This window comes from Notolepis coatsorum (assembly GCF_963971535.1).
Source record: "Notolepis coatsorum genome assembly, chromosome: 6".
Classification (NCBI taxonomy): Eukaryota; Metazoa; Chordata; class Actinopteri; order Aulopiformes; family Paralepididae; genus Notolepis; species Notolepis coatsorum.
In genome coordinates this window covers 80,568,974-80,580,998 of record NC_140170.1, presented here as the reverse complement: position 1 = coordinate 80,580,998, position 12,025 = coordinate 80,568,974, and the positions used below count along the sequence as shown (strand labels likewise).

General features: G+C 43.4%; 1 protein-coding gene across 1 annotated transcript in view; it reads left to right on the top strand.

Annotated features, from left to right (window-relative positions):
• Nucleotides 1-12,025, top strand: part of ca16b (carbonic anhydrase XVI b) — a 427,352-nt gene that overhangs the window by 365,546 nt on the left and 49,781 nt on the right. Inside the window, 1 exon segment of the mRNA XM_084315656.1 lies at nucleotides 3,556-3,743. Within this exon segment, the coding sequence (XP_084171782.1) occupies nucleotides 3,556-3,743 (188 nt within the window).

Genomic DNA, 12,025 nt, shown 5'->3' with positions numbered 1-12,025 from the left:
TCTGAGCCTACCGGAATATATTATCAACATGATGTAGCGTTCAAATGTGCCAACTCCTAGACGGAATGTATACCAGAAATATGAAAGTGCACGTAAGCACACTTGATGATGAGGGTAGGTGATAGTCCCCTTGGCTGAAGAAGAACCGTCGGTGAGCTATTTAAGTTGACACAGGACATCCATCGGAGGACACTGCATTTCACACCTGTCATGCCTCGTCAACGCCCCCAGCTTTCCCTTCACCTCCCCGTCCCCCTCCTCTTCCCTCTCCTCCACCTCATCCTCTTCCCTCTCCGTCTCCTCCACCTTCTCCTCCTCTCCTTGTTGGCTGGACCTGCAGTGGCCAGCTTTACAATTGTGCTTTGTAAGACATGGCTAACTGGTGCGCTGAAGTCCAACAACTGGCCAATGGTGCTCTTGAGTTTCAGGCTACCCCATGGGTCACGTGAATAGTGTTGCATTCAGCTCAAAAGGCCATTCAGGTGTTTCCTGAATGAGGGCTGTAGGCAGTGTGGCCTCGTCTTGGCCTCCGGCACACACTCTGACCAGGCACGCAACAAGCTAGCTGGCTGGGTAGCTTGTAGCTGCCACTCATCACAGTGAAGCAGCTTTTTGATGTAGCTAAATGCTGGAGGATCTCTTGGAACAGAAAACAAAATACCAGAGGGATTTATGAACTGTTCGGACAACGTGATTTAGGGATTAAGCAGCTAACATTTGCCTAGCTAGTTAGTTAGCAGCATTAGCTAACCAGTTAACAACTGACTGTTTGGCCCAGGAGCGCTGTGAAGCTTGAGATTGCCTGCGACTGCCTTAATTTTTGATGGGTCATTTGTGCCATGCGTTTCCTCGAAGCCAACTTTCAGTTTTAGTATTGTGTATATAGCGCCGAAGCTCTGATAATCAGATAATGCTATGTTACAAGGCAAGCCAACGTTAGCAAAATGGCCTATTTACCTATGAGAATAGCATCACAGTGATGAAGTTACACGGATGGACCGCTGTATCAGGTGACCGGCGGCGTCACTGAAGTTACACGATTGGTCGGCTTCCGTCTTGCTTCGGCTGTTGCTCTTTCAAAACTAATCAATACAGCGTATAACAGTCCAGCGCAGAGCAGAGTACGAGAGCAAGCAGCTCTCCGTGTGCCGAGAGCCATGAAGGAGAATGCACAGTTAAAGCACCTCAAATAACACTCCCAGTGACAAAACAGAGTCAGAGGGAAAACTAGAGACATCTGCAGATGGAAACGGGTGAAAGAGGAGCGGGAGTTAACCAGACATAGTCACTAGAACAGACATAGCTTAACCATGTTGTGTGATGTGAGACTTTAACCACAAATATTACTGGGACGACCACTGCAAAAAAGTGCAGATGCATATTCCATGAATTCACATTATAGACACTACCACTGACTATCCCTGTAACAAATTGGCCACAATTTTGAACATTGACCTCACATGATCCAGCTATATACTAGGTTTGGACCTAGTCTTATTTTCCTCTGTGTCCCCTTTGCTGCCTCCCACTGAATACCCCCACCTCACCCCCGCCCCCGCTCTCTTCTCGGAAAACGGTGACATATTTTCTCCTTGACAGGATACCGTGTCTGCGGTTGATAAGTTGGGACTGGCCCCCTGGCATTGAGGGGGGTCCTTCCTCTGTAAATATATCCTTTTACTGTAGCCTACATTGCCCCCTTGAGGCTCACTGAGGGAACTGGCTGTCATAGGTATGCTTCCACATAACTGACCGACCTCTCTGAAGGATAACAGCGGACCAGTGGTATGACTTTACATCTTGGCTCCTTGCCAGCATCCGACACCACATTCGTCTAAACTAGCTAAAGATAGTGAGGGGAAAAAACACACACAAATACCAGGTGTTATAACACAGCATTTGGCATGTTCATCCCATTCCTCGTTTATTCCTAGACATAACGATAAATTGAGTTGTTGTTTTGGGGGAATGTAACGTGAGATACTGACATGCTCAAAACGAAATCGATGGGGATAACGTGAGAAGGGAGGTGTGGTCCGATGCTGGTGTCGAGCCTAAGTTAAAAAGCGGCGTGCTTCTTTTCTTACGGACGGCCAGATAGGAGCCGGTAACGTTGGTATCTTGCACCACGTGTCTTGTACAGAGACTACCCGTTTAGTATTCTGTCCGAGCTCTCGGCAGACTCGCTGGCATAAAGCCTCCACAGATAAGATGGGAGTCCGGACCAGACACCATGCCGACCCACAGAGGTAGATGTACTGTCACACGTCCTGTCTTAGACCCTGTTGAGCATTGGGACGGGTGTCTCTGTGTGTGTGTCCTTATGACCTTCGGTATTATTCTGTCTTGTTCAAGGCTTTTCCAGTGGAAACAGCTGAATGATTCAGCCAGCATGATGGTCGTTCCCCTCCACAGGCTACCTGCCTTTCAACGCCCCCACACGTGAACGTGCATAATATAATGCAGATGCACGCAGCCACATTTTATATCAACATCCGTCCCCTTACCCCCTCACCCTGACCTTAAATAACCCCTCGTTCCTTGCACGGACCGACCGATGTCCCCACAAGGATAGAAAGAGGGGGGAAAGAAATCCTTCCCAACTAGGAATATTTGTTGTCAGCGAGGATAGTGGGTAAAAAAGCGCACACACCACTGAACACGCACGCACGCACACACACACACACACACACACACACACACACACACACACACACACACACACACACACACACACACACACACACACAATGCATTGGTCATGGTCACCATGGCACATAGCTGGTAGGACTGTGAATACAGAAAGCAATACGATGAATTGAAAATGGGGGACCCTGATGTAAACCAGACAAAAGTCTTTCTCTGGTCTGCATCCCCTTAACAATTGTATATTGAGCTGTACTGTACTGTACCCATTCGGCAATCTGTTAATAAAGTTTTCAATCAATCAATCAATCAGAGTCGGATAGAAAGCTGTCCACTGTATGTATATTGTTTTCTCCCACCCACCCCCTCCTAATGTACAGTCTCCTCCCCATCATATGTATATAATCTTTGTTAGGATCTCTGGGTAACAGTACTGTATATTTGCATATTGTTTAGATGTCACAAATGTAACCGTACTGTATGTCATGTATGTCCCTATGCCATAAATGTCATGATGTCATGTATGTTGTGTATGTCATAAATGTCACTATGAATTGAAAATGGGGGACCCTGATGTAAACAAGACAAACGTCTTTCTCTGGTCTGCATCCCCTTAACAATTGTGTGTATTGAGCCGTACTGTATTGTACCCATTCTGCAATCTGTTAAATAAAGTTTTCATTCATTAATTCATTCACAGTGTTGGCATCCAGCAGGTCTGTTTGTCTGCTGTCAGTGCTGTGCTGAAGCAACACCTCCCTATTGAGCGTCCTGTTACAGAGGCGCTGTTTTGTCTTGTTGCTCGTCTGTCATTTTGTTTATTTTGTTATTTTCCTCCACTCTCTCCCTCTTCTCCCTCTCCCCCTCCTCACTCTTCCTCACTCTCCCTCGCCTCCTCTTCCTCCCCAGTTTGCAGCAGCGCCCCGGTGAACATCAAGATCCGGCCTCTGAACCGCACAGCGTTGCTGGTGAGCTGGGAGCGCCCGCTGACCGTCTACCACCCGCCCGTCTTCACCTACATGGTGTCGTACAGCTGGGAGAGGAGCGATGGGCCCAACGAGAAGACCTACACCAAGACCGGAGGAGACCAGAGCATGGTATGACCGTACAGTACCACACCATGAACACCATAGCACCACAGTATGCATGGTATGACCGTACAGTAGGGCTGAACGATTAACCGATTTTAAATCGAAATTGCGATTTGTAATGATGAAATTAGCGTCGGGAACGCTATTTTTTTTATATATTTTTTAACCATGAAGTCCCATTGAGATACAAGATCGGTTTGGGAGAGAGAGGTAAGTGGTTTTAGATTGTGTGTTGTGAAGTTTAGACTTCAGAGAGGGAGAGTAAAGTACAGAAAAAAAGGTACCGTTGGGTACCGGTATCGATTCCCAGGTAAAAAGAAACATTTTCAGGCTCTGTGTCCCGAAAAGACCCACCGCTTATGCCAGATGCAAGCCGCATTTTACAATAAACCTCTGTGGGGCTGTTTAAAAACAATTATTATTATAATCGCAAATTTTATCGCAATCGCAATATCTGTCAGAAAAATCGCAATTAGATTATTTCCCAAAATCGTGCAGCCCTACCGTACAGGACCACGCCATGAACACCATAGCACCACAGTATGCATGGTATAACCGTACAGTAGCACACCATGAACACCATAGCACCACAGTATGCATGGTATGTGGTAATCGTGGGGAAATCAGATTTTTCTTGGGATATATGCACATTCCCTGTCGGTAAATGTGAGCGTGTATGGCCATTGATCTGTTAATAAGGCTCTAATACAGTGAACATTTGGTGGTTTATATCCTAATCTGATTCAGTTCTCTACATCCTTTTACACACGTTTGTTTAGAAATCGAACCATGACCTCCCTGGAGACGTCACGCCTGACCCTGAGCTGAAATAGAGATCACTTTCTGGAGAAACAGCAAATATTTGGTCATTCATCAGAAACTAAACATGCACTCACCATGCTATGGGCACGCGTGTGGGAGGCAATTGAACGGATCCTTTGTGCAATACTATACAGATTTACACACCTGACGGAGAACGTACATACGTTATATCACATTTACACACCTGACGGAGAACGTACATACGGTATATCACATTTACACACCTGGCGGAGAACGTCTATCACATTTACAGACCTGACGGAGAACGTACATACGGTATATCACATTTACAGACCTGACAGAGAACGTATATCACATTTACAGACCTGACGGAGAACGTACACACGGTATATCACATTTACACACCTGACGGAGAACGTACACACGGTATATCACATTTACACACCTGACGGAGAACGTACATACGGTATATCACATTTACACACCTGACGGAGAACGTACATACAGTATATCACATTTACACACCTGACGGAGTACGTACATACAGTATATCCCGGGAAATGTGCAAAAACACTGTTTTCTCACATTTCCCGTAACATACAGTACACTACTATACTGTAGTACTAGGTATATCGGTCATTTATGTTTTCAGTATTTCTGCTTAATTGGATATAATACTACAGGAAAGATGAGGAAGAGATATAAGGGGGGAGGTTGATGACAAACAACAACAAAGGTCAAGGGTCAGATTCAAACCCACAGTTGGGATTATTATGGTACTATATGTGTGAGCCACCAGGATGCCCCCAGTCCCGCAGTATTAACTGTTATTCTCAACCCCTCTCTATCTATCTCTCTGTCTGTCTGTCTGTCTGTCTGTCTGTCTGTCTGTCTGTCTGTCTGTCTGTCTGTCTGTCTGTCTGTCTGTCTGTCTGTCTGTCTGTATGTCTGTATATCTGTCTGTCTGTCTGTCTGTCTGTCTGTCTGTCTGTCTATCTCTTTATCTCTATATCTATATATCTCTCTCTATGTCTGTCTGTCTGTCTATCTCTATCTCTATATCTGTCTGTATCTCTCTCTATCTCTATATCTATATATCTCTATATGTCTGTATGTCTGTCTCTATCTATATCTCTATGTATGTCTGTATCTATCTCTCTATATCTATATATCGCTCTCTATGTCTGTCTGTCTCTATCTCTATCTCTATATATGTCTGTATCTCTCTCTATCTCTATATCTATATATCTATCTCTATGTATGTCTGTCTGTCTCTATCTCTATATATGTCTGTATCTCGCTCTATCTATATATCTCTCTCTCAGTCTCTCTATGGATCTGTATCTGTCTCTCTGTACAGTATATATGTCTGTCTCTCTTTCTCAGTCTGTATGTCTCTCTCTTTCTATATATCTCTCTATCTCTCTCTGTTTGTCTGTCTGTATGTCTGTCTCTTTCTATCTCTATCTCTCTCTCATCTGTCTGTATCTCTCTCTGTCTGTATGTATCTCTCTCTATCTGTCTATCTGGCTGTCTCTCTGTATGCCTGCTTATCTCTCTCTATCTCTATATTTCATAATGTCTCTCTGTCTGTCTCTCTATATCAGTCTGACTGTATCTCGCTCTCAATTCAATTAAATTCAAATAGGCTTTATTGGCATGAAATATTAACATACTTATTGCCAAAGCAAGTTCAACATACAAACAATAACATATATATTAAGCAATACAATATCATAATATTAGTAATAACAGTAAGGACAATCAACAAGAAACATATTAATTTACAAAATAGTCACTCGATCGGGTAGTAATTTTTCAAGTGTGGCCATTCAGATACATTTACAGGGCTTGTTCTCTTATTTTGTGACAACCGTCTACATATTTTGCAGCTAATGCTGTACACTGACTTTTCTCCCCACATATGTATAGTAGCTTTTGGTGATCAGGGAGATGGATAAACTGTGCATCAATTTTGTTTATTTTATCAAAGAAGACTTCTCTTAGGTCCTTGTATTTCTCACAGTATAGCAGGAAGTGAGGTTCTGTCTCAATGTCCCCCTGATGGCAAAGTGAACACAGCCTGGCCTCTCTGGGCAGCCAGTTTTGCCTGTGACGGCCTGTTTCTATGGCTAGACTGTGTCCACACAGTCTGTACCGTGTCAATGTTTTTCTTAATTTTATCTCATTCACAGTAGTCAGGTATTCTGCCACCATGTACTCTCTGTTTAGGGTCAAATATAATTCTAATTTACTTTGAGATTTGGTTGATTTGTTCCAATATTCTATATAGTTTTCTTTTTGTTTTGAGATTATTTGGTTGGGCCAGATTTTTTTGGTATCTGTCCTGAAGCATTTGTGGGCAGAGATTTCTGACTAGCTGGCAGAGGGGACTCTTATCTGGGTTCATCTCTTGGCTCTGAAGGGCTTTGTAGTGGTAGGAGTGGGGGTCACTTGATTGGAGGTGTGTGTAAAATGTTATGGCTCGCTTTTGAATTTGAATGATTAGGGGGTATTGGCCAAGTTCTGCCCTGCATGCATTATTGGCAGTGTGTCTGTGGACCTTAAGTAGGTTTTTGCACAATTCTGCATGCAGTACTTATAATGGGTGTTTTTCCCATTTTGGGAAATCTTGGTTAGTTAATGGACCCCACACTTCACTGCCATATAATATTATTGGATTTATTACGGAATTTAGAATTTTGAGCCAGGTCCTAATTGGGATGTCAATTGGAATTTTCCTTTTGATGGCATAAAAAGCCCTTCTTCCCTTCTCCTGCAATTCATTCACAGCCATATTGAAGTTTCCATTATGATTTATTTTCAATCCCAAATATGGGTAGCTCTATCTCTCTATATCTCTCTCTCTCTCTCTCTCTCTCTCTCTCTCTCTCTCTCTCTCTCTCTCTCTCTCTCTCTCTCTCTCTCTCTCTCTGTGATAAGGGAGAAACATGTTATTTAAAGGCAGGAGATGGAAAAGGAGAAAAAAGGCATTCTGTCAGAGAACAAAGTCGTCTCCCGAGATTGTCTTGTCAAGTTTTAGAGAGGTTTTTGTCAGACAGATGTGGTTTAAAACTGCTTTGATTGATTTTGCCCGAGCCTCTGATGTGCCCAGACAGGATCAGAGGTGTGGGGGGGTGACAGCATGTATGTGGGGTGGTGGTGTGTGTGGGGGAGGGGCTCTGGGGCATGGCTGCTTGTTGATGTGATGGTCCGGATAGTCCCCTGTCAGTCCCCTTGCTGGGAGTACATGCCTGAGGCCTGTCATGCCTGCTGGTGACTCATAATGTACACGTCAATACTGTGTGTGTGTGCGGTAGGGATGTCATGGTAACGTTTTGTACCGCCGATACCAGTCTTCTATGAGCCATAGCGTTATTGTTTGTTGTTATAGCAGTATTATAAGTCAGTTTACATTACAGATGGTATGTGTTACTGTCTCAGACACGTTGTAATAGTTCCACACCACCAACATGTTTTAGGTTATTTAGCATGCGACAATGACACCAACTCCGCCGAGAATCGGCTCAAAGTCTTTTTTGCGGCATGATCTCATATTTATACTGAATGTCTGCCGATGAAGATTTGCGGCAGGTCAATCAGGCCATCCCTGGTGTGTGTGTGTGTGTGTGTGTGTGTGTGTGTGTGTGTGTGTGTGTGTGTGTGTGTGTGTGTGTGTGTGTGTGTGTGTGTGTGTGTGTGTGTGTGTGTGTGTGTGTGTGTGTGTGTGTGTGTGTGTGTGTGTGTGTGTGTGTGTGTGTGTGTGTGTGTGTGTGTGTGTGTGTGTGTGTGTGTGTGTGTGTGTGTGTGTGTGTGTGTGTGTGTGTGTGTGTGTGTGTGTGTGTGTGTGTGTGTGTGTGTGTGTGTGTGTGCGCGCGCGCGCGCTCTAGACTTGTTTCCGTTTGATGTGACATGGACACATTAGTGGGTTGCCTATCCAGATGGAGAGAGTGAGGTCCTTTATCTCTGTTAGATCATGCTACTGCATTTGAAGGGATGTTGTAGTAGCACTCAAGATCAGTCTCAAGACCATGTTTTGAAGGTATTGTCTTGGAATCCACTGTCGTTAAATGGTAGATGGTAAATGGCTGCATTTATATAGCAGCTTTTATCCAAAGCGCTTTACAATTTGTTTCTCACATTTTACCCGTTCACTCACACATTCACACACCGACGGCCGAGGTGACCATGCAAGGTGCCAACCTGCTCATCGGGAGAAGTTAGGGGCTAAGTGTCTTGCTCAAGGACACGTTGCCCGGGATGAGCGGGAATCGAACCGGGAACCTCTGGATTACCAGACGACTGCTCTACCTCCAGAGCCACTGTCGCTGCGTACATATGATGTTCTCAAATCAATAATTGTAATTGTGTTTACTAATTGTGATTCCAATATCAATCATGATGATTAGAATTCTTGCCCTAATTGAGCACACACACACCCCTACACACACACACACACACACACACACACACACACACACACAAATGCTTTACATTTTTTGCGCCAAATTTGACGACAGACCAACAAAATGTCAGTCATGGTCTTGACTGTCTCTGCTCCAGTCGGTCTCTAGTCTTGACTCGGTCTCGGATGCCTGCCGTTGTGGTCTTGACTCTGTCTGACTACAACTTGACTCCACTGGTTTGAAGCTTGATTGACCAAGAGAATATGGAATGGTTTTATATATATCGGATCAAGCCTGCTATTATGTATTTTCTCGATAGAAATACTTATATTTATTATATATATATACAGTATGTGATGCAAGTAATAGAAACAAAAAATTTATGTTGAAGGCCAATAGGGAGGTGTAGTCTGACGTCACTGGTTGTTCCACCCGTATAGGGATTTATCATTGGGAAAATGGATTATCGGCTATTTTTGCACAAAATGAGTTCCCTTCTATCACTAACATTATTGTTTAACCTGTTAATCCGTAGACCGTTGTCGCCCTAAAGGTACATGTCTAAGTAAATGGAAGATTGCTCCACTTCTGCAAGGTCAATTTGCATGTTCTTGGTATCTAGGAATATCTAGGGACCTGGGGGTATTTCCAGTGTCAGAAATATTGTGTCTGTTACTAGGCTGAGTAAATTGTAATGAATACATTAATTATGATTAATTATGATTTATGATTTTGATGATGATGATACAAAATTGATACAGGGAGGGAGCTCCAGTAGCTCACTGCGTACCTCAAGCGCTATTTCGGCGCCGGGGACAACCGTGCTCGTCACGGATCTGGGGTTGGCAAGTTCGAATCCCGGACTGTAGCCGTATCTTTCTCAGAGTGTCTTCCCCCATCTACCCCCATTCAAACCTGTTTCTGTCGGTCATTCTTGACCAGAGAAAATGCGATAAACGCACAAAAGAGCCAGCGGAATGGCCAAAGTTTAAAAAAAAGAAAATTATACAGGGCACGAGAAAATGCTCACTGAGCTCATTCACCACCTTATTGAGATCATGTGTACAAAAAATCTAAGCAAATGAACCGCGGGAAGATGATTAAACAGAAGGATTTGTAGATACAGTAATTAATGATAATCGACTTTAATTATAAATTCATATTTGACCTTGACCTTGACCTTATTATGGCCAAATCATACATATATGGATGGGGAAAATGCTCCTCTTTCCAATGCCAGGGTTGAATCTGGATTTAGTAATTTCTTGCGGTTTTTACGATAATTAGCATTTTCCGATAAATTTGTATTTCCGATAAAACATATAAAACATTGGTAAAAATGAAAATATACTATTTGACTACTGTTTTTGATAGGGTTATGGTCTTTACTCTTGGCTACAAAAAAAACATATTTAAAAACATTGACCTCTTAACCCATTATCTGCCACCACTTTGATCATCCTAAACCATTCTCTGCCAGTACTATAAGTCTATGGAGATGTTCACCTTCTTTGCAGGGCTATAACTTTTTTAATTGTATTGCTAAATTGACATTACTATGGCCCATTCAACATCGGTTAGCTATCGTTCAGGATGTAGGACTGTTTTACTTTTTCATTCACACATTCATACGAAAATACCGTCTAGAGTATAAATATGTTTTTATCGTTTTCTGCAGTATTTCCTAGAATGTGAGATATAGACATAAATGCATATATTAGATTATCAAATGGCGTTTGATACCGATCAACGTTATATTAAAAATGTCAACTGTACATGGTCCTAAGCGTTATGACTGATCATCCGCGGGTGAACGGAGGGGGGGGGGGGGGGGGGGGGGGGGGTCGTTTATAATTCCGTGACCGACGTTAAATGATTTATGTAGTATGGGTGATATATAGATCAGAGCAGTTTGTATCGAAAATGATAAAGAAAAACGCTGAAACTCACAGCACCTTCCTCGTAGCGATGGGCGATGAGAGTGGAGCCAACAGATCCCAGTTATGTGATGTGGATCGATGCGATCCAGTTCCGGTTTGTATAATACTAATATACGCCCAAATCATAGGGGTGGACGGTATTGTCTAAAATGTATATCACGGTATAATTTGAAGCATATACGGTAACGGTATATATCACGGTATCAGTGTTTCCGTTAGAATAATTTTTTTTGCCTGATAGGCAGGCTATATAAAGAATGACATCCTCAAGGCATGTAGATTTATAATATTTTAACTTAAAACTAGGCTACTTTTGCGTATAAAGTCATTATATTCCAAATAAAATAAGTCCCGAGTCCTTGCTGCTCCCATTGCAAACAGCCGGGCTGGATGCTGGATTTTGCTAGAAGCATATGTAGCTGCAGAGCCGCAGAGCCAGCGGCGCTTTCAGGTCTGGTCACAGCTTTCAGCCGTTGGGTGGGGGGGGCGCTGTTGAGCGGACCTGACCTGAAAGCGCCGCTGGCTCTGCGGCTCTGCAGCTGCATGCTATTCGCAAATCCACTGCTGCCTGCAGCCGTCCTCCCGGCTCCCGCTGCAGCCGTCGTTATCATAACACTACACGCATATCATAATGTTTACAGCAAACTGTAGTTGATCACCAGGTATGTTTTATTAACGTAGAATAATTCATATAAGAAAAACGATAGGGACATCTCTTACCTTTCTCCACTGGTTAAAAATGCCAGGAACTGAAATTGAAACTCGCTGTGCGCCGCGGTGATATGTGTTTATTATGAAATGACAATTGCGTGTTGACACGGCCACTGCGCGAAGCCTCCTAAATAACTTTTTCCAGTTTGCACATATCTATTATCTATGACTAATTCTATCTATTTTTAGGGGCAAATGCGATTGAAATAGTTGCGCTGTGGTTACATGACGTCATTGCTATTTTAGAGCTATTCTACCGGTTACACGGTATAGTCAAAATCCATACCGTAGAGCAAATTAATACCGTTTATACCGTATACCGTTTATACCGTCCACCCCTATCAAATCATGTGGATTATTGAGTTATGGCAACGGATCGATAACCACGGTGTGTGTCTTGAGTCCAGGGACGATAAACGAGTGCCCGGACGGAATAGTGAGACGCACC